Source organism: Triticum aestivum, chromosome 1B, assembly GCF_018294505.1.
Source record: "Triticum aestivum cultivar Chinese Spring chromosome 1B, IWGSC CS RefSeq v2.1, whole genome shotgun sequence".
Lineage (NCBI taxonomy): Eukaryota > Viridiplantae > Streptophyta > Magnoliopsida > Poales > Poaceae > Triticum > Triticum aestivum.
In genome coordinates, this window is record NC_057795.1 from 187,151,681 (window position 1) to 187,172,610 (window position 20,930).

At 47.2% G+C, this 20,930-nt stretch overlaps 1 protein-coding gene across 8 annotated transcripts; it reads right to left on the bottom strand.

Moving 5' to 3' along the window:
- Positions 1-1,987: 1,987 nt before the first annotated feature.
- On the bottom strand, positions 1,988-4,852 carry LOC123114941 (uncharacterized). Of its 8 annotated transcripts, none has more exons than XR_006456575.1 (4): positions 4,569-4,843; positions 3,737-3,869; positions 2,396-2,606; positions 1,988-2,311 (listed from the first exon to the last, which is right to left on the bottom strand). XR_006456575.1 is itself a non-coding variant. In XM_044536297.1 (4 exons), exons 1-4 carry the CDS (start codon positions 4,585-4,587, stop codon positions 2,292-2,294), a joined length of 378 nt encoding a protein of 125 aa, XP_044392232.1. In that variant the 5' UTR covers positions 4,588-4,843; the 3' UTR covers positions 1,988-2,291. The 8 variants fall into 8 exon arrangements, 1 of the variants encoding a protein (XP_044392232.1); XM_044536297.1 differs by having other exon boundaries at positions 1,988-2,306; XR_006456576.1 differs by having other exon boundaries at positions 1,988-2,606; positions 3,737-3,856; positions 4,569-4,852.
- Between the last annotated feature and the right edge of the window lie 16,078 nt (positions 4,853-20,930).

The following is a 20,930-nucleotide window of genomic DNA, read 5'->3' on the forward strand; positions in this document are numbered from 1 at the left end:
CTGCAAGCCAAAACGATGGATGTAGCAGCGGTCAGAGAGAGAGAGAGGAGGGAGGGAGGGAGGGAGGGAGGGAGGGAGAGAGAGAGAGAGGGGGGGGGGGGTGGGTGAACCTGGACTGAGTGGAGCAGCGTGGATCTCGCATCAAAGAGGACAGGCAACGGCGACGGCTGGCCACCGGATCCAGCACTGCTACATGCCATCCAGCGCTGCAACAACAGTAATCACCCTATAGAATATCTAAAAATGACCCTATCTACATGCCAAATTAGAAAGAGTAGTCCACAGTAAAATCGCATGGACAAACAAAGGGTCAACACAGGCACAAAGAGTCAGGACACACACACACACACATAGAGAGAGAGAGAGAGAGAGAGAGAGGCCGAGGATCACCGCATGAACAAATATTGAATTCTGTAGGCAAACACAAAGACACCGGATTCTTTAAACAACCTCTCTCTCTCTCTCTCTGCATGTATAAGTTCATCCTAGTTCATAACTGTTATGTTAACCGGGTAAGCTGTAAGTAATGTCGTCGCTTTGGTCCAATTGCATAAACATGTGATGATCAACTTCAGAGAAGTTAAAAGGGAAGTGGGAAAACCTCAGCACAACATATGCAACATAACATCTCAAGTAAACCTATAGAAGTGACATTGAGAAACTTTAAAAAAAGGAACAGGCTCATCAGGGGCTTGGAAGCGTTGATGTGAGGTCTTGACCTTGAGGGAAATTGTCCGTGTTCTAGAAGTACCTAAATGGATGAATAGAAAGAGTCACAATAAAGCAGAAGGCGACTAAAATGTCACAACAAAGCATGCTAAATTATTGTCCACCAGGTCTTTCACAGGTTTTTATGTATTATATTTCCTTCCCATTAGTGTATAAGGTTGTGCACTAAGGTCACCAAGGCAAGAACATGCAGAAATTAAATCGAAGTTGGTCAGATACGCAAATAGCATCCTATATTAGTAAGCAAGAGGTGCATACTTCCATTTATCAGTAGATTTCAACATATGTTTATTTTTGTATAAAGAATAATAAATGTATATATATGTGCTAGTAAAAAACTATAAAATCATGTACTACATCAGTAAAATCGATACGATCCAACATAGCACATGCTGTGATAATATGCACAGCCGGTCGACATAGAACCTAACTCGTGCTTACCATCATTTACATTAAAAAAGGACGGGGAAGCTACTACAACTTCCTGTACTGGTCATCTAATACAAATAAACAATGCAGGAAAAGCCTCTTTTACTTGGACCATAAATAACAACAAGAGATGGGATGGTGACCGTGTAAAATAAATTACCGGCAGTAGAGATCAGCGACAATCGTGACTCGTCACCATAAAAGCCATAAGCCCTCCCACACTCATCATACGTAAATACACAAGAACATAAGAAAATATATTTTTTAGGAAAAAAGTTCAAAAATACACATTTTTTGCTTGTGATGATATACATGCAGCAGTTAATGTATTATCCATAAAACAAAGAATGTGTGCCTCATATTAATCATCCTTTCACACATAACTTAACATGCAGCAAAAAGATTTAATCTATAGTTCAAGATTAATGAACGCAAAATGAATGAGTCCTTTACAGTAAGGCAATTATTGATTATAATGGAGTGTGAATACATCATATATTTACTTGATGGAAATTGCAGTCAAGAAAAGCATAGAATGAGTCGAGTACCTTCTGGTTCGCCCAATTTGCTCGTGGTCATCAAAGGTGTTCTCGAGATCAAACAACCAAGTATGAACTCCCGAACTTCTGACCAAATAGCAGGGTGTACACCTTAAACCACAGAGAATAGAGAGCCGGCCATGTTAGAGATTATATGAGGAGAGGTAGGCAAAAAAGTAATGGTCTTAAAATAAAATGAGGGATGTCTCAGATATCTTTACCCTTGTCAGAATCCAGTTTAGAACATAGGGAATATTTAGGGAGCCTTGTTGCAGAAATATAGCATGCCATTTTCAACCACCTAATGTTTTTGAAGCTGAAACTGAACCGATTGGCACTATTGATTTAGCACACTTCTCAGAGATTTGAATCCTTCCCATGGTGCCTAATTCCGGGCGTGTTCGGTAGCTCTCCACAGCCTCAAAATCCTCAACTCCATAGCCCAAAACCAGCAGCCGGCTTCTCAGTTAAAATCCTGGAGTTACAAATCGTTCGGTAGAGTAGCTCCTCGTTCTGGCCGTTGAAACAGGCCGCCAGCCACCTAGCTATGAGAAATAGCAGCTCGGGAGGGCCCAACTAGGCGTGACAGCCCATCTACGCGTGGGAAGCCTGCTCTGGCGAACGAACGAACCGGTAACTGCCTTGGCGGTGGCACATATTTGTAATATTTGCAATAAACGAACGAACCGGTAACTCACTTGGCGGTGGCACTTAGATGTAATTCTTGGCAACTCCTGCTTCGCTGTTTTGGAGGAGCTCGAGTTTGCCAGCTCCGCGACTCCGCAAAAATTGCACTGCAAGTTTCGCCAGCTTCTCTCGCTCATAACCAGGATTTGGATCGTTCGGCTGCACTCCTCACGTGGAGTTGAGGAGTTGAGAAGCGGGAGGGCTCCCGAACACGCCCTCCAACTGTACGCATACCCATGCCAAATTGATCACATTTGTAGGAGAGGGGGAAATGACTGGAGAACATTTGAGTAAGTCAAGAGCCTCAGGTTCAGATGCCAATGAGGACGAATTGAGCATGCCAACCACTATATTCACATAATAAGATGAACTCGACGTCGCACCAAGCATCGAGTTGTGCATAATGCTTATTGAAACAAAAGAAATATACTTCGTGGGAAGCAACATTAATTAATTACATTCTGAAATATGTTGCTCTAACATCCAGGAGTGAATCCTAGATTGCTTAAGCTAAAATACACACAGTATTCTAGTTCAGTTCGACTGCTGGTTTTTACGGGAGTCTACTACTGTTGTTGTGTTCTGCTGAATGAAAATAAACTCAAACTCCTGCTGTGTTTCCCAATCTATCTATCAGATAATAAGGTTGCATATGAGGAACAAACACCTCCACTTATGGGCTCCAATTACTACAGAGAAAGGGAGTTAAGCCATCTGAAAAGTACTAACTAAATACAACGTACAACGAAGAAACTAAATACTACAGAGGAAGGGACCCGAAGGGTGGAGCAGAGGAGCTCGTGCTCTTCCAACTTCATTCTGGAAAGATAAATGGACTACTAAAGGCCCCTTTTATATCCAATGACCTACCATCTACTCTCACAGACTCACACACTCAGGCCTAACGCTTTTGTTACAGACTGTAGGAGAGGCGGAGAATGGGTAGTTCACACTCGACGTATCATGTATGATCAGGCGAACAACAACTCAACAAGCTCCACTCACTTGCATTATTCCTCAACTCCGTATGTCTCCAGCAGGGGTCCTCACAGAAGTTTATTAGCAAACATGTAAGCAAAATATTGTATGCAATAAAAGTAACAAACATGAGCAGCAGAGTAATATCCATTCCAAACAATCACTTCCATTCTATTTTAGATTTGTTGGCAATGACCAAATATTCACAGAATTCCCTCAGAGAAATACTACAATATACTAATCTTAAAACAGCTTCTGCCAACTAAGTTCTAAACCTCATCTAGCAACATATTTGTGCATTGCAACTGAAAGTTCGTTTAGAAAGATCCCTAGAAGAATCAACTCGTAGGTGTGCAAGACGTATCTCAGCTGACCTGTGCAAGTGCTTGTAGGCAACTGTTAGTGGAGCCAGCAGAACCTGGTGAACCATGAACCTGAAGCTCTTTGTCAGCCATTCGACTTGAAAGAAATTCCTCATGATTTTCTTGCAATTCCTATAGACAATCCCTGGATCAATAAAGCTCACATTGATTTGCTAAAAGAATAATTTACTTTATTCATGTTTATATGTTTTGCTTACTCAGCCTAAATCAGTAGCTTTAAAATTTATTTGTAGTCTCAGTAAAATATACACGGACAATGAACTGCTATATACCACCTCTAAAACGTCTAAAACATGTTTCAAATCTGTCTCAGTTGTTCTTATTGAAGAACTGGCTACCAACTGACTTATTTCAAGCACCTGCAGTTCGTAGAGAAAAACAAAAGATATCCTGCCTAATGGCAGAAGGACCAACCATCCACGGAGTAGTGGTCAGGTGACCATAGTCAAACAATTCACATACATATTCTAAAGGCCTGTGTGGTTTTCGTGCACCAGGATATAAGAACTTCAAAAGGATATATCTACATAACCAGTGCAATGATCCAGCCAAAGGTACATGACAACGAAAGCTCGTTACACACACTACCTACGAAGCACCTGGTACACATCATACATAAGAATAGGATATAACTAACTACAAGGCTAGCAGCAGTAGTTGTTCCTGAAACAGATCACAAGACCTAACTTGTGCATGTGTCTACACGCATCATGATCAGGGAGGGAACCAAGCCTACCAAATCGGAACACATCAGGGATTGAGAGAGAGAGAGAGAGAGAGAAGGAGAAGAAGAAGAAGAAGCATAGGGGACAGGGGAGGAGACCTTGATATGGTGCATCCATGGTGGCGGCGGTGTGGTCCGAGGTTAATGGTCGCGCCCAGCTCGACGGCGGCGCGGATCCAGAAGCCCTCGTCGTGGCTGTGGCTGTGGCAGATCTGGCCGCCACCTAGGGAGAGGCCGGCGGTAGGGGGAAGGAGAGGGCGCGGTGGTTGGGCGCCGGCCAGGAGGTGGAAGGAGGAGGAGGGCGCGGCGGCGGCGGCTGCACGGTGCGGCGGCTAGGGTTTCGTGGGAGGAGGCGGGAAGAGAGGAGACCAGGTGGGAGGTGGAGGGCAATGACCCGGTGCTCACTCTCCACACTATTGGGGACTTTTCCAACCACGTGAAGTGACGAAAATGCCCTCGGCGGGCTCTGGGAATTACAGGCGGTGGCATCCTAGTTCTAATACTATTCATTGCAATAGTGTTTCAATCTGATCCGACGGGTGAGGTGATTTCTGAGGAAGATCCAATGGCCCAGATCGCATCAAGCAGCCAGATCCAACGGCCAGGAATCCAAATCGCTGAGGACGCCCGGGAGTTACTGGATCTCTTATTTCTCGATGAGTGAGCGCACGGTTAATAATAGGGTCCGTCTATCCACATCTAAAATAAAAAAATGTCACATCTTTTTGTGGGCCTTTCATTGACATTTTTTCTTGTTGGTTCGTTGTTTATTTATTTACTAGCACATATACCCGTGGGTTGCAACAGGAAAAAAATTCCAGACTGCAAGGCCTAGTTTTTTTGCCGATTCTCCCATAATCTTAAGAATCAACCCTTCACCCAGCTTCTCCCAGAATCTTGAACCCATATTTCTTTTACAATCCTAAAAAAATATGGATATAAGATTCTGAAAGAAACTGGGTAAAGGGTCGATTCTCAAGATTCTGGGAGAATCGCCCAAAAAAACTGGGCCCAAGTCTTCCGCACAGGATTTGTCAGACACATTAACGTGTCATCCTTGCATGATTCCCCATTTGCCCGACCTGAAAATCACGAGCTCCTCTTTGTCCCACTGAAAATATCCCCGATGGCTATTTTTATAAATAATACATTTTTTATCAATTTGCATAAAGATTATGTCGGATACATAATTTTCAAAAATAATACACCATCGGCCGGCTGCTGGCCGATTGGGCCTAGTCAGCCCACAACAGGCCGACTAGGCCTAGTCAGTGATGACCCACAAGTATTGGGGATCTATCGTAATCCTTTCGGTAAGTAAGAGTATTGAACCCAACGAGTAGCTGAAGGAAAATGACAAGCGGTTCTTAGCAAGGTATTCTCTGCAAGCACTGAAATTATCGGTAATGGATAGACCTGTGATAAGATAATTCGACGGGTAACAAGTAATAGAAATAATTAAGGTGCAGCAAAGTGGCACAATCCTTTTTGTAGCAAAGGACAAGCCTGGACGAACTCTTATATAAAGCAAAGCGCTCCCGAGGATACATGTGTAACGCCCGGATAATTATGCTATAGTGAACCCATGTAATGATGCCACATCACCTCTGTTACTCTTGCTAATCTCATGTTAGATCAAAACGATTCAAATTTGAATTTGAATTTTTGTCAAACATCAAAAAAATTCAAACATTAAAACTAAAATGTTCGGAATGTGGCATTATTACATATACTAAATTAGGGACTACTTTATAACTTAAAAAACTATATATATATATATATGTATGTATATATATATGTGTGTGAAACTAAAATAAAACAGTAAAGAAAAGAAAAATAAGAAAAAGGAAAAGAACAAAACAGAAAACACAAAAGGAAATCCCCCCACTGGACCAGTTGGCCCAGCTCACAGACCAGGCTGCCGCAAGTGGCCCATTAGCGCCCCTCCCCCACTCCCCCATTATCCCTCCCACTACCCCGAAACCCTAACTGACGCCCCCGCACTCCCCCACTCCTATCGTTCCCCTCTGCCCGATCTGGATCGGGGCACGGTGCCCCAACCCCGTCGCCGATCCCCGCCGCCTCGACACCGCCTGACGCAGCCTCGTCGTCCTTCTCCTCGACTCCTCGCTGGGCGCCATTGCCATCGTCGCCTCCGTCAACACTGTCGTCCCCGTCCTCCTCCCCGTGCCCCACTGCCACTCCCCTACGACCCTCGTGAGCTCCCCCTCTCCTTCTCTCTCCCTCGCCACGCCCTGTCCCGCGCACTCCACCGCCGCCCAGCGCCCACACCACCCGCTTCTGATCGTGGCACGCGCCCGCCTTCTCTGGCCGCGCAATGCTGCACGGCGGTGCCGCGCACCTCGCGCCCGTGGACGTGCCTCGCTCGCGCCCTGCCCCGCGCGCGCCACCATGGCCGCCTCCGTCGCTCTGCCTTCCCTGGCCGCGAGCCTGCCTCCTCCCGCGCCTCCCTGGCTGCTCGCGCACCCGCGCTCGCACACGCGCCCCTGGCCTCGCCATCCCACCGCGCCCGCCGCCGCCTGCGCGTGCGGCCGCTGCGCCTCGCAGTCCGTCCCCACTCGCCCTTCTACCTGCTGCCCCGGCTCCGCCACGCTGCGTGCGATCCCGCTGCCTGTCCCACGCATCCGCTGTGGCCCGCGCCCATCACTGGCCGGTGTTGTGCCCAGCCGTGGCCACGGCCTCGCCCCGACCCGGGCAGGCTTCAGGCGTTCGCCCGCCTTGTTTTCGCGTGGCGCCCAGCGCCCGTTAACCCGCTAAGGCTCCTGGGCCACTTCTAGTAAGGGCCCACGCCCCTGTACTATTTAGAACAAAAAAAGAAAAGAAAATATAATATAATTAATAATTAAATTAATTAATTAATTAATTAACCTAATTAATCTGTTAATTAAACTAATTAACTTGGTTAATTAGTTAAACAGTCAATGACAATGGGGCCCACATGTCAGTTTGACCCAGTCAACACCCCTGTTGACTGCTGACGTCATGCTGGTACAATAATGCTAATTTTCAAATTAATTTAATAATAATAATTTAGAAAATGATTAAAACTTAAAAATTAATATAGAATAATCCATAGCTCGGATGAAAATACTTTGTACATGAAAGTTGCTCAGAAGTCAGAATGACGAGACGAATCCGAATAGGCAGTCCGTTCGTTCACCACACGTCCCTAGCATAGCGAACATGCAACATTTCACCTCCGGTTCATGTGTCCGAAAACGTCAAACACCGGGAATACTTTCCCGAATGTTTCCCCCCTTCGTCAGTATCACATACTACCGCGTTAGGGCATACCTAGCAGCGCTAAATGTCATGTCATGCATCTTATGCATATGTTTGCATTGTATTCATTGTTTGTTCCCCCTCTTCTCTCTGGTAGACTACGCGACTGACGTCGTCGCTGCTCCCCCGACCGACTACGTTGTTGACGACCCCTCCTTCTTGACAGAGCAACCAGGCAAGCCCCCCCTTGATCACCCGATATCGCATATTCCTACTCTCTACTGCTTGCATTAGAGTACTGTAGCATGTTACTGTTTTCGATTAATCCTATTCTGCTGCATAGCCTGTCTTTGCTACTACTGTTGTTCCCTTTACCTACAATCCTAAATGCTTAGTATAGGATGCTCGTTTATCGTCAGTGGCCCTACATTCTTGTCTGTCTGCCATGCTATACTATCGGGTCGTGATTACCCGGGAGGTGATCACAAGTATATATTTACATATATATTATACATGATACAAGTGGTGACTAAAGTCGGGTCGGCTCATTGAGTACCCACAAGTGATTCGGATATGGGGGCTAAAAGGACAGATGGCTCCATCCAGGTAGTGGTGGACCTGGGTTCCCGACGGCCCGCGAGTGTTACTTTGTGGCAGAGCGACAGCGCAAGTTGTGACCACCTGGGATACATGTGGGCCTGGTCCTGATCAGTGTTCGCGGTTACTTCAAAATAACATGCTTAACGAGATCTTGATATTTAATCTTAGTCTGGCCACTGGCCTATCCGCACTAACCAACTATGCGGGAACAGTTATGACGTCGTGGTATCAGCCAAGCCTTCTTGACGTTGGCGAGTGAGCGACGCACACCGAGTTTGACCACGTAACGCAACTTCCTTTATAATGGAGGTTGCTAGGTCTGCTCACCGGTCGCCATCGCAATGTGCAGGTGTGCAATGGGCGATGGGCCCAGACCCCTGCGCGCACAGGATTTAGACCGACTGGCTGACCTCTCTGTTTAGCCTAGGTAGGGCTGCGATGTGTTGATCTTCTGAGGTTGGGCATGATCCAGGAAAGTGTGTCCGAGCAGAGGGATCGAGCGTGTTGGGAAATGTGGTGCACCCCTATAGGGAAATTTATCTATTCGAATAGTCGTGTCCCTCGGTAAAAGGACGGCCCGAAGTTGTGCCTCGACCTTATGACAACTAGAATCGGATACTTCATAAAACACACCCAGACAAGTTCCAGAGACAACCCGGTGATCGCTTTTCCACAGGGCAATGAGGGGAGGATCGCCGGGTAGGATTATGCTATGCGATGATACTTGGTGAACTTACTGTTGGGGAACGTTGCAGAAAATTAAAAATTTTCCTACGGTTTCACCAAGATCCATCTATGAGTTCATCTAAGCAACGAGTTAAGGGAGAGAGTTTGCATCTACATACCACTTGTAGATCGCGTGCGGAAGCTTGCAAGGTGATGATGTAGTCGTACTCGACGTGATTCGAATCACCGATGACCAAGTGCTGAACGGACAGCACCTCCGCGTTCAACACACGTACGGGACGGGAGACGTCTCCTCCTTCTTGATCCAGCAAGGGGGAAGGAGAGGTTGAGGAAGACAGCTCCACTGGCAGCACGACGGCGTGGTGATGGTGGAGAGGCAGTACTCCGACAGGGCTTCGCCAAGCACACAACGGAGGAGGAGAGGTGTTGGGGAGGGGAGGGCTGCGCCTTGGAGGGTGGTCGCGGCTGCCCTCCCCTCACCCCTCTATTTATAGGGGGAAGGGAGAAGGGGGCCGGCCCCCTAGAACCCATCTAGGGGGGGTGCGGCGGCCTAGGGGAGAGGGGAGAGGGTGGCTTGCCCCCCAAGCCAAGGGGGGCGCCCCCTCTAGGGTTCCCCCTCAACCCTAGGCGCATGGGCCCAAGGGAGGGGGGTGCGGCCAGCCCACCAGGGGCTGGCTCCCTGCCCCACGCAGCCTATGTGGCCCCCGGGGAGGGGTGGCCCCTCCCGGTGGACCCCCGGAACCCTTCCGGTGGCCCCGGTACAATACCGGTATGACCCTGAAACTTCCCAGTGTCCGTTTGACAACTTCCCATATATAAATCTTTACCTCCGGACCATTCCGGATCTCCTCGTGATGTCCAGGATCCCATCCGGGACTCCGAACAACATTCGGTAGTCACATACTAGTCTTCCTAATAACCCTAGCGTCACCGAACCTTAAGTGTGTAGACCCTACAGGTTCGGGAGACATGCAGATGTTCTCAGTCAATAACCAACAGCGGGATCTGGATACCCATGATGGCTCCCACATGCTCCTCGATGTTGTCATCGGATGAACCACTATGTCGAGGATTTGATCAAACCCTGTATGCAATTCCCTTTGTCAATCGGTACGTTACTTGCCCGAGACTTGATCGTCGGTATCCCAATACCTTGTTCAGTCTCGTTACCGGCAAGTCACTTTACTCGTACCGTAATGCATGATCCCGTGTCCAACACCTTGGTCACATTGAGCTCATAATGATGATGCATTACCGAGTGGGCCCAGAGATACCTCTCTGTCATACAGAGTGACAAATCCCAGTCTCGATCCGTGTCAACCCAACAGCTACTTTCGGAGATACCTGTAATGCACCTTTATAGTCACCCAGTTACGTTGTGACGTTTGATACACCCAAGGCACTCTTACGGTATCCGGGAGTTACACGATCTCATGGTCTAAGGAAGGGATACTTGACATTGGCAAAGCTCTAGCAAAATGAACTACACGATCTTTTATGCTATGCTTAGGATTGGGTCTTGTCCATCACATCATTCTCCTAATGATGTGATCCCGTTATCAACGACATCCAATGTCCATAGTCAGGAAACCATGACTATCTGTTGATCACAACGAGCTGGTCAACTAGAGGCTCACCAGGGACATATTGTGGTCTAAGTATTCACACGTGTATTACGATTTCCGGATAATACAGTTATAGCATGAATAAAAGACATTTATCATGAACATTGAAATATAATAATACTTTTATTATTGCCTCTAGGGCATATTTCCAACAGTCTCCCACTTGCACTAGAGTCACCAATCTAGTTACATTGTGATGAATCGAACACCCATAGAGTTCTGGTGTTGATCATGTTTTGCACGCGAGAGAGGTTTAGTCAGTGGATCTGCGACATTCAGATCCGTGTGCACTTTGCAAATCTCTATGTCTCCATCTTGAACATTTTCACGGATGGAGTTGAAACGACGCTTGATGTGCCTGGTCTTCTTGTGAAACCTGGGCTCCTTGGTGAGGGCAATAGCTCCAGTGTTGTCACAGAAGAGTTTGATCAGCCCCGACGCATTGGGTATGACTCCTAGGTCGGTGATGAACTCCTTCACCCAAATCGCTTCATGCGCTGCCTCCGAGGCTGCCATGTACTCCGCTTCACACGTAGATCCCGCCACGACGCTCTGCTTGCAGCTGCACCAGCTTACTGCTCCACCATTCAACATATACATGTATCCGGTTTGTGACTTAGAGTCATCCAGATCTGAGTCGAAGCTAGCGTCGACGTAACCCTTTACGACGAGCTCTTCGTCTCTTCCATAAACGAGAAACATGTCCTTCGTCCTTTTCAGGTACTTTAGGATATTTTTGACCGCTGTCCAGTGTTCCTTGCTGGGATTACTTTGGTATCTTGCTACCAAACTTACGGCAAGGTTTACATCGGGTCTGGTACACAGCATGGCATACATAATAGATCCTATGGCTGAAGCATAGGGGATGACACTCATCTCTTCTTTATCTTTTGCCGTGGTCGGTGACTGAGCCGAGCTCAATCTCACACCTTGTAACATAGGCAAGAACCCCTTCTTGGACTGATCCATTTTGAACCTCTTCAAAATCTTATCAAGGTATGTGCTTTGTGAAAGACCTATGAGGCGTCTCGATCTATCTCTATAGATCTTGATGCCTAATATATAAGCAGCTTCTCCAAGGTCCTTCATTGAAGAACACTTATTCAAGTAGGCCTTAATGCTGTCCAGAAATTCTATATTATTTCCCATCAAGAGTATGTCATCTACATATAATATGAGAAATGCTACAGAGCTCCCACTCACTTTCTTGTAAACGCAGGCTTCTCCATAAGCCTGCATAAACCCAAACGCTTTGATCATCTCATCAAAGCGAATGTTCCAACTCCGAGATGCTTGCATGTGACGCCCGGGTATTTAAGCTACAGTGAACCTCTGCTAATGATGCCACGTCACCTCGTTTACTGTTGGTAAACTCGTGTTAGTTCAAAACGATTCAAATTCAAATTTAAAATATAGGCAAACAACAAAAGTTTTCAAATAATAAAACTAAAATGTTCTGGTGGTGCCAAATAATGCGTAGGTAATTATGGTGGAGAAACCACACTTGTATAAACTATGTAAATACTCAAAATGAATATAATAGTAGCAAAACAATTAGTTAAATGATTATAAAATAATAAACAATTACAAATGGTTTTATATTAGGTGCCAAGTTAATTGCGGTAGTGGCATAAGTATTAAAAATATTTTAGGTGCAACTTGGGTTTTTCATAAACACCGAAATTTAATAAAACAGAAAAGAAGAAAAGAAATAAAATAGAAAAACAAACTAACAAAAAAAAGAAAAGGAAACCCCCCAAACCCCCGGGCCAACCGACCCAGCTAGCCAACCGGCCGGCCCAGTCGGCCAGCCCACCCCGGCCGGCCCACCTCTCCCCGCATAACCCCCCACCCCCCCGACCGAACCCTAGCCTCATCACCCCACTCACCCGCACGATCCCCATCTCTCCTCTCGCCCCCACCCCCCCGATCCAATCGGGATCGGGCACGAACCCATCGCCGCCTCCCGGACGCATCACCGGCGCCGCCCCGCCCGTCGCTCGCCGTCGTCCTCACCCCCTCCCCCTTTCCTGGACCGGAAGGGCCCCCCCTCCGTCGCCGCCGCGCTCCCCGCGTTGGAGCCCCATCCCGCCGGCGCGCCCGCCCCCGGGTGGATCTGGATCGGGGGCAACCGACGCCCCCGACCCGTTGCGCGCCATCGCCCCACCGCCCTCTTCGTCGGCGGTTCGGACGCCGCCGCGATCCCGTCGCCCCCGACCCGAGATGCCTCGACATCGCCGGACTTCGCCGAATCGCTTCCCCGGCCTCACCCTCACCGGACTACCTCGACCCCCGCTGCCCTGGACCCTACTCCCCGCCGTGAGCAGCTACCTTTCCCTCCTCCTCTCCCCGTGTCGGCCGCGCACTCGCCTTCCCTGGCTCGCCTCGTCACCGTGCGCCCCGGTCCCCATCGTCGTGCACGCCCGCGCCATCTCCGATCGCGCCCGATGCGCGCTCACCGTGCCCCCGTCCGCGTGCAGGTCCCCGACGCCCATTGCCTTGCCTGCCTCCAGCCACCTCCCCCGTGCCGCTCGCCTACGGCCGCGGTGCCCTGCCGTGGCCTCCGCCCCCCCCCTTCACGCGCCGCCTGCCGCCGCGCCCGGCGCCCGCCGGCGCGCCCGACACCCGCCAGCGCGGCCGCGCCCTTCTGGGCGGGGCTCCCTGTCGCCCTGGCCGGTTGTCCGCTCCAGCGCCCGAACCCACCGAACCCGCTAGGCCCCCTAGAGCCAATGACAGGCAGGCCCCACCCCCTGGGACTTAAAAAAAAGAAAAAGAAAAAAAAGAGTATATAAAAATAAGTAAAACAATAATTAAAATAAAAATAAATTTAATTAATTAATTAATTAACTAAATTAATTAAGTTAATTAACCTTAATTAATTAATCTAATTAACCTGTTAGCTTAATTAAATAGTAATTAAATTAACTAATCTATAATTAACCTAAACAGAGAATGACAGGTGGGACCCACAGGACCCACATGTTAGGTTGACCAGGTCAACGGTCAACGCTGACTGCTGACGTCAGCATGACCTCATGCTGATGTCATAAATCCATTTTTCGAATTAATTAAATAATTAATTAAATTCTAGAAATTAATAAAATCTTTAGAAAATCATATCTTTTAATCCGTAACTCGGATTAAAATATTTTCAACATGAAAGTTGCTCAGAACGACGAGACGAATCCGGATACGCAGTCCGTTCGTCCGCCACACACCCCTAACCTATCGAACTCGCAACTTTTCCCCCTCCGGCTCCTCTGCCCGAAAACACGAAACACCGGGAATACTTTCCCGGATGTTTCCCCCCTTCACCGGTATCACCTACTACCGCGTTAGGGCACACCGAACACCGCGTATTGCCTTGTTATGATTTGTGATGCTTTGTTTGCTCTGTATTCATTATTTCTTCCCCCTCTTCTCTCCGGTAGACTACGAGACCGACGCTGCTGCTGCCCAGTTTGACTACGGAGTTGACGACCCCTCCTTCTTGCCAGGGCAACCAGGCAAGCCCCCCCCTTGATCACCAGATATCGCCTATTCTACTCTATACTGCTTGCATTAGAGTAGTGTAGCATGTTACTGCTTTCCGTTGATCCTATTCTGATGCATAGCCTGACATTGTTGCTACACCTATTGATACCTTACCTGCAATCCTAAATGCTTAGTATAGGATGCTAGTTTATCATCATTGGCCCTACATTCTTGTCAGTCTGCCTTGCTATACTATTGGGCCGTGATCACTCGGGAGGTGATCACGGGTATATACTATACATACATACATACATACTATACAGATGGTGACTAAAGTCGGGTCAGCTCGAAGAGTACCCGCGAGTGATTCACGGATTGGGGGCTGAAAGGACCTTTGTCCCGACGGCCCTCCGTGTGGATCTTTGTGGCGGAGCGACAGGGCAGGTTGAGACCGCCTAGGAGAGAGGTGGGCCTGGCCCTGTTCGGCGTTCACGGACACTTAACACGCTTAACGAGATCTTGGTATTTGATCTGAGTCTGGCTACGAGCCTATACGCACTAACCATCTACGTGGGAGTAGTTATGGGTATCCCGACGTCGTGGTATCAGCCGAAGCACTTCAGACGTCAGCGACGGAGCGGCGCGCGCCGAATTGGACTGGAACGCCACTAGGCTAGGTCTGCTTTCGGCCGCGTACGCAACGTGCAGGTGTGCTATGGGCGATGGGCCCAGACCCCTGTGCGCTTAGGTTTAGACCGGCGTGCTGGCCTCTCTGTTTGGCCTAGGTGGGGCTGCGACGTGTTGATCTTCCGAGGCCGGGCATGACCCAGGAAAGTGTGTCCGGCCAAATGGGATCAAGCGTGTTGGGTTATGTGGTGCACCCCTGCAGGGAAGTTAATCTATTCGAATAGCCGTGATCTTCGGTAACAGGACGACTTGGAGTTGTACCTTGACCTTATGACAACTAGAACCGGATACTTAATAAAACACACCCTTCCAAGTTCCACAGACAACCCGGTGATCGCTTTTCTACAGGGCGACGAGAGGAGGATCGCCGGGTAGGGTTATGCTATGCGATGCTACTTGGAGATGCTGCTTGGAGATGCTACTTGAAGATGCTACTTGGAGGACTTCAATCTACTCTCTCCTACATGCTGCAAGACGGAGGCTGCCAGAAGCGTAGTCTTCGACAGGATTAGCTATCCCCCTCTTATTCTGGCATTCTGCAGTTCAGTCCACTGATATGGCCTCCTTACACATATACCCATGCATATGTAGTGTAGTTCCTTGCTTGCGAGTACTTTGGATGAGTACTCACGGTTGCTTTCTCCCCCCTTTTCCCCTTTCCTTTCTTTCTGGTTGTCGCAACCAGATGCTGGAGTCCAGGAGCCAGACGCCACCGTCGACGACGACCCCTACTACACCGGAGGTGCCTACTACTACGTGCTGCCCGCTGACGACGACCTGGAGTAGTTTAGGAGGATCCCAGGCAGGAGGCCTGCGCCTCTTTCGATCTGTATCCCAGTTTGTGCTAGCCTTCTTAAGGCAAACTTGTTTAACTTATGTCTGTACTCAGATATTGTTGCTTCCGCTGACTCGTCTATGATCGAGCACTTGTATTCGAGCCCTCGAGGCCCCTGGCTTGTATTATGATGCTTGTATGACTTATTTATGTTTTAGAGTTGTGTTGTGATATCTTCCCGTGAGTCCCTGATCTTGATCGTACACATTTGCGTGCATGATTAGTGTACGATTGAATCGGGGGCGTCACAAGTTGGTATCAGAGCCGACTGCCTGTAGGAATCCCCCTTTCCAACTCCTTGGCCGAAGTCGAGTCTAGACATTGCAAAACTTTTACTAACTTGGCTGTGTGGCCTTACGGGCCCACGTCGCCATTGGGTGGTACTAGGATCTTTTACTCCTCGACCTTTACTCTGGGACTCTGAGCTCTCTTCTATTCGGGTTAAATGATTTTGCTAAAACAAACTAACTTTAGGTTCTCGCAAGTACTTTCTCCCGGAGAGCCACTTGTTACCGATGACCGCCTGCTGCACCAGAAGATTCCGAAGATACTCTACGATGTGCTCTCGAGACTATGTGCCATCGCTTTTGCAATTCACTTCCATCGATAAATCCCTCTGGATAACTACTTACACCTATCGTTCATATTGTCATCCCCAGTTGCTCTTGTTATTACAAGATGTCCTGAAATACTCTTCGATATTCCGAGAATTCTTTACGCTTACTGCCCTGCAGTTCCTTGCTGCATGAATACCCCTACGGATAATTACTCGCGCTTGCCGAGTATCCGCTCATCCCCAGTTGTTCTTGTGTTTCACAAAAGTCTTCAAAATAATATTCGATCTTCCGAAAACCCTCTGGAGCCTTTGGCTCTTGAAATTCTTGCTTGCTTGCATTATGGTTAATCCCATAAGTCTCGTAGTCTTAATGACATTCATTGTCATTATCATTTTGAGTCTGTTGACTCAATATGTTTGCGAACACACGCAATCATCATTGATCCTTATAAATTACCTTTCCGGCTGAGCTTCCATTCTTTTAACTGGAGTTGGTTCTCGACCAATCCAATTGTCGATTGGTTGTACCCTAAGGCTATTCAACTTATCCATCCCTAATCAGAGCATTGCTTTTGATCCCTTGATTTGGAAATCATAATTCCTTTGCCTTTGACAATTGAGTTAGTCAGTTGTTTCTATAATCTGATCTCCTTGCATTCTTCTTCCTCTAGTTGAGTACCGATACTCGTATCAGATCCCTTGTGGACCATCAAGTCCTTTGTTGGATTTATCTAACAACGCCCTTCATATTCAATAACCTTGTGAGCCTTTCCTCGGATACATAATGCCTTTGGTAAATTGTATCCTCTGCTTTTCTCAACCATGCTCTGCCATCGAGTTTGTGTTATTTACTCTTGAAACTTGTGGTATATGTTTCTAAGAAGCCCCTATGGGTTGAACATATGCCTTCTCTAAACCGTGTGAACCCGAAAGTTTTCACGAGTCATACCCTTCTGGTGCTTCACCAGACAAAATTTCAACACTACAACTTCATCGAACGTGAGAAGTGAATGAAAGGTTATGCATTGGAGAAGTGGGAGTCGACCTTGAACTTGTGTTCATGCCCATGGACGCGATATATATCCTATCATGAAAGCTTCTTGTAACAATAACTATTTCCTTGATAACTAACCTATGGTATCTGTGAATTGATCCCTTGCAACCGTGGTTCCGACCATGATTGTTCTTCTTTGATCTCATTTCTCGGACAAGTTAAAACAATTGTCTTCTATGGATCAATACACCAGTCCAACCTTTACTTTGATCTTGTGTCGAGTATTACCCCCCTGGTATCTCGAGATTATCATGGAACTGCATAACTTTTTATGAGTTCTTCATCAAGTGCTACCTTCCCACTGATTCCAATTTTTCGCGGGCTCTGAGTTATTGAACACTCAAAGACACCGATAACTGAACCGAGTCCGCTCTACGGTTCAACAACTCTTCAGTAAGCTTCTATAAGTACGAGTTTGTACCCGATCACGCCATTCCTAGCCTGTTTGGCTATATCATTGTCGTGACGATTCTAACTGTGCTACCTGGTCCTTATTCTCGGAGCACCAATTTTCGACGATGAACTAACCTTACGTCGATCCTCATCGTCATATCATTTCGCCTTGAACAACAAGCTTGGTTTCGAGTTTGTGTCGTACCCTTGGTTCCAATAACCTTTCACTTCATCATTACTTGACTTGATGTCGTTACCGATCGATTACATCTTCATGAACTCTCGCGACAAAGGTGTCGTGATCATCAACATTCTGAGCTCATCCAGGATATCAATTGAATTCATGATGAGAAATAACATCCTTGCCCTCGATGAATTGTATTATCGTCGACCACTTTATTGCCTTCCCACCAACACAAGCTTGTTCATGTTTGGTGTTATACCTTGAGTTCCTTGCTATCCAGCAATTGTTCTTCTTTACCTTGGAGTATTACCATCCTTTATGTCAAGAATGTTCTGAGATTTGTTCCACCTCTTGAGAATTCTTGACATAGAAATACTTCTCACCATCACCATTCTTTCTTGGTCCCCGTGTTAATTCCAACAAGTGAATGGTGTTGTTTGGATTCTTTCCTTCTAGCAACCCTATTTTTTTGAAGTTAATGGTCGAAAGTTCATTCTTAGGCTATTGACTATTGAATCACCATTCTGACATTGGTCGTGCAACCCAACCCATATTTCGGGTGCACCTTTCAACCAATGTTTAATTGTGTATGTTTTCCTCGAGCATACATTTTATACCATTTGATCTGACAAATGTCATCTTCTTGTTCACATTATTGTGGAAATCCATCTTTTGAAAATCTCAATGAATTGTCGCTGAGTCAATCAGCCACCTCCTCACCTCTCCTTGGTTTAATGATGAACTATTGTTTCAGGAACCCGCTCCCATAGTTCATTTCCCGAGAATCTTGCAATGCCATTTCAATGATTTGTGTTGTGCCTTTTCTTCTCGGACATCCTGAGTCTGAGGCATCATGACACCAATTGGATCTGAATCTCGGTTAGATATGATGGTTGGGACAACTTTCCAGGAATTATGTTGTTTGTCCTTTGATGGCCCGGTAACATGATGTCATGCCTAGCACCCCCCCTGGCTGGAGGACCTATCATTATGATTTCTTTTGCAAGGATAACCATTCCTCCTGGAGGAAGTGGTAAGACCTATTTTATAAGCTGTTCCTGATGGATCCAATGAGTATCTGTAGTCCGAACTTTGCTTGAAGACCATGTCAATGCTATCTCGAAGCATGTTTCTGGTAAACCGATTTTCAACAAGAACATTTGAACCCAATACTAAATGTTTCTCGCTCGATTATCCAAACACCGTTGTTTGCGTAATGTCATGAAATTTCTCTCCCCTACCTAAAGAGTTTTCTACATTATATCCTGTCATGGATATCATGCTCTGCTTATCCTTGGGAAGGATATACCCCTGAAATATGTGTTTAAACACATTTTCCTTCCCATTGTTCTGTTTAACCTGATGATCACATTTTCCTTTCCATTGGTTTGTTTGACCTTTCTTGTGATCTATATAACCTAAGCAGTAATAATTTACTTCTTATGTAAACACCTCGGTGTACAACTCTGCCAGTGAGACCCTATTACTTTTGTTGATGACATTTCGGTAACCACCGATGGACGGGAACTTTGCCTATTAGTCCGCCTCGTCCAACGAGCAGGAAAATGGTTCTCTTCGTCCCTCGCCCTTGGTATCGATGTTGTTGCCGACTTAATCGACAGGCTACCCTCTAACATGCCTTGCTTGCATGATCGCGCAAGACGTCTCCGCCCTTCCTACTTTTAACCCACATGGTGGGCCCATAACCCACAGTTCCACCAGGATTGAAACCTGACTCTCCTGTACACCCTCATGTTTCCAAAGTTATTCCTCGCGCGTGGACTCGTATGAAATTCATGAGCCACCTACCGATGAGATCATCAATTCTGGTATCAGACGCAATACTTATTCTCGTTGCTCTGAACCCCTTTCACCTTCTAATTAGGCATCAAACGCTTGCCTATCCGTTTGAAACTTCTCATGGCACCTCCTTACTTTGCTCTCGATATTTTCTTAAGTTTGAATTCGAGAGTACTTCCGCCACCTTCCTCGATGCTATCGACCAGATGATCGACCTTGCAGAGGTCTGTTCTTCCGGAAACCTATTCGTAAGTACGATGAAGATCCCGAAGGAAGGACATCGACTTCATCATGATGACTGGAAACAAAGGAATGAAGACATCAATGTATTGGACCGGTCTCTTCAAGAAGAGCAAGCCACAATGAGGAGATTCGTTAAAATTTCGTAACCAAATCCATTCCCCCTTACTCCTGCTCCTAAATCTTGGGACGAGATTTCTTGTAGTGGAGGAGAATTGTGACGCCCGGGTATTTAAGCTACAGTGAACCTCTGCTAATGATGCCACGTCACCTCGTTTACTGTTGGTAAACTCGTGTTAGTTCAAAACGATTCAAATTCAAATTTAAAATATAGGCAAACAACAAAAGTTTTCAAATAATAAAACTAAAATGTTCTGGTGGTGCCAAATAATGCGTAGGTAATTATGGTGGAGAAACCACACTTGTATAAACTATGTAAATACTCAAAATGAATATAATAGTAGCAAAACAATTAGTTAAATGATTATAAAATAATAAACAATTACAAATGGTTTTATATTAGGTGCCAAGTTAATTGCGGTAGTGGCATAAGTATTAAAAATATTTTAGGTGCAACTTGGGTTTTTCATAAACACCGAAATTTAATAAAACAGAAAAGAAGAAAAGAAATAAAATAGAAAAACAAACTAACAAAAAAAAGAAAAGAAACCCCCCAAACCCCCGGGCCAACCGACCCAGCTAGCCAACCGGCCGGCCCAGTCGGCCAGCCCACCCCGGCCGGCCCACCTCTCCCCGCATAACCCCCCACCCCCCCCGACCGAACCCTAGCCTCATCACCCCACTCACCCGCACGATCCCCATCTCTCCTCTCGCCCCCACCCCCCCGATCCAATCGGGATCGGGCACGAACCCATCGCCGCCTCCCGGACGCATCACCGGCGCCGCCCCGCCCGTCGCTCGCCGTCGTCCTCACCCCCTCCCCCTTTCCTGGACCGGAAGGGCCCCCCCCCTCCGTCGCCGCCGCGCTCCCCGCGTTGGAGCCCCATCCCGCCGGCGCGCCCGCCCCCGGGTGGATCTGGATCGGGGGCAACCGACGCCCCCGACCCGTTGCGCGCCATCGCC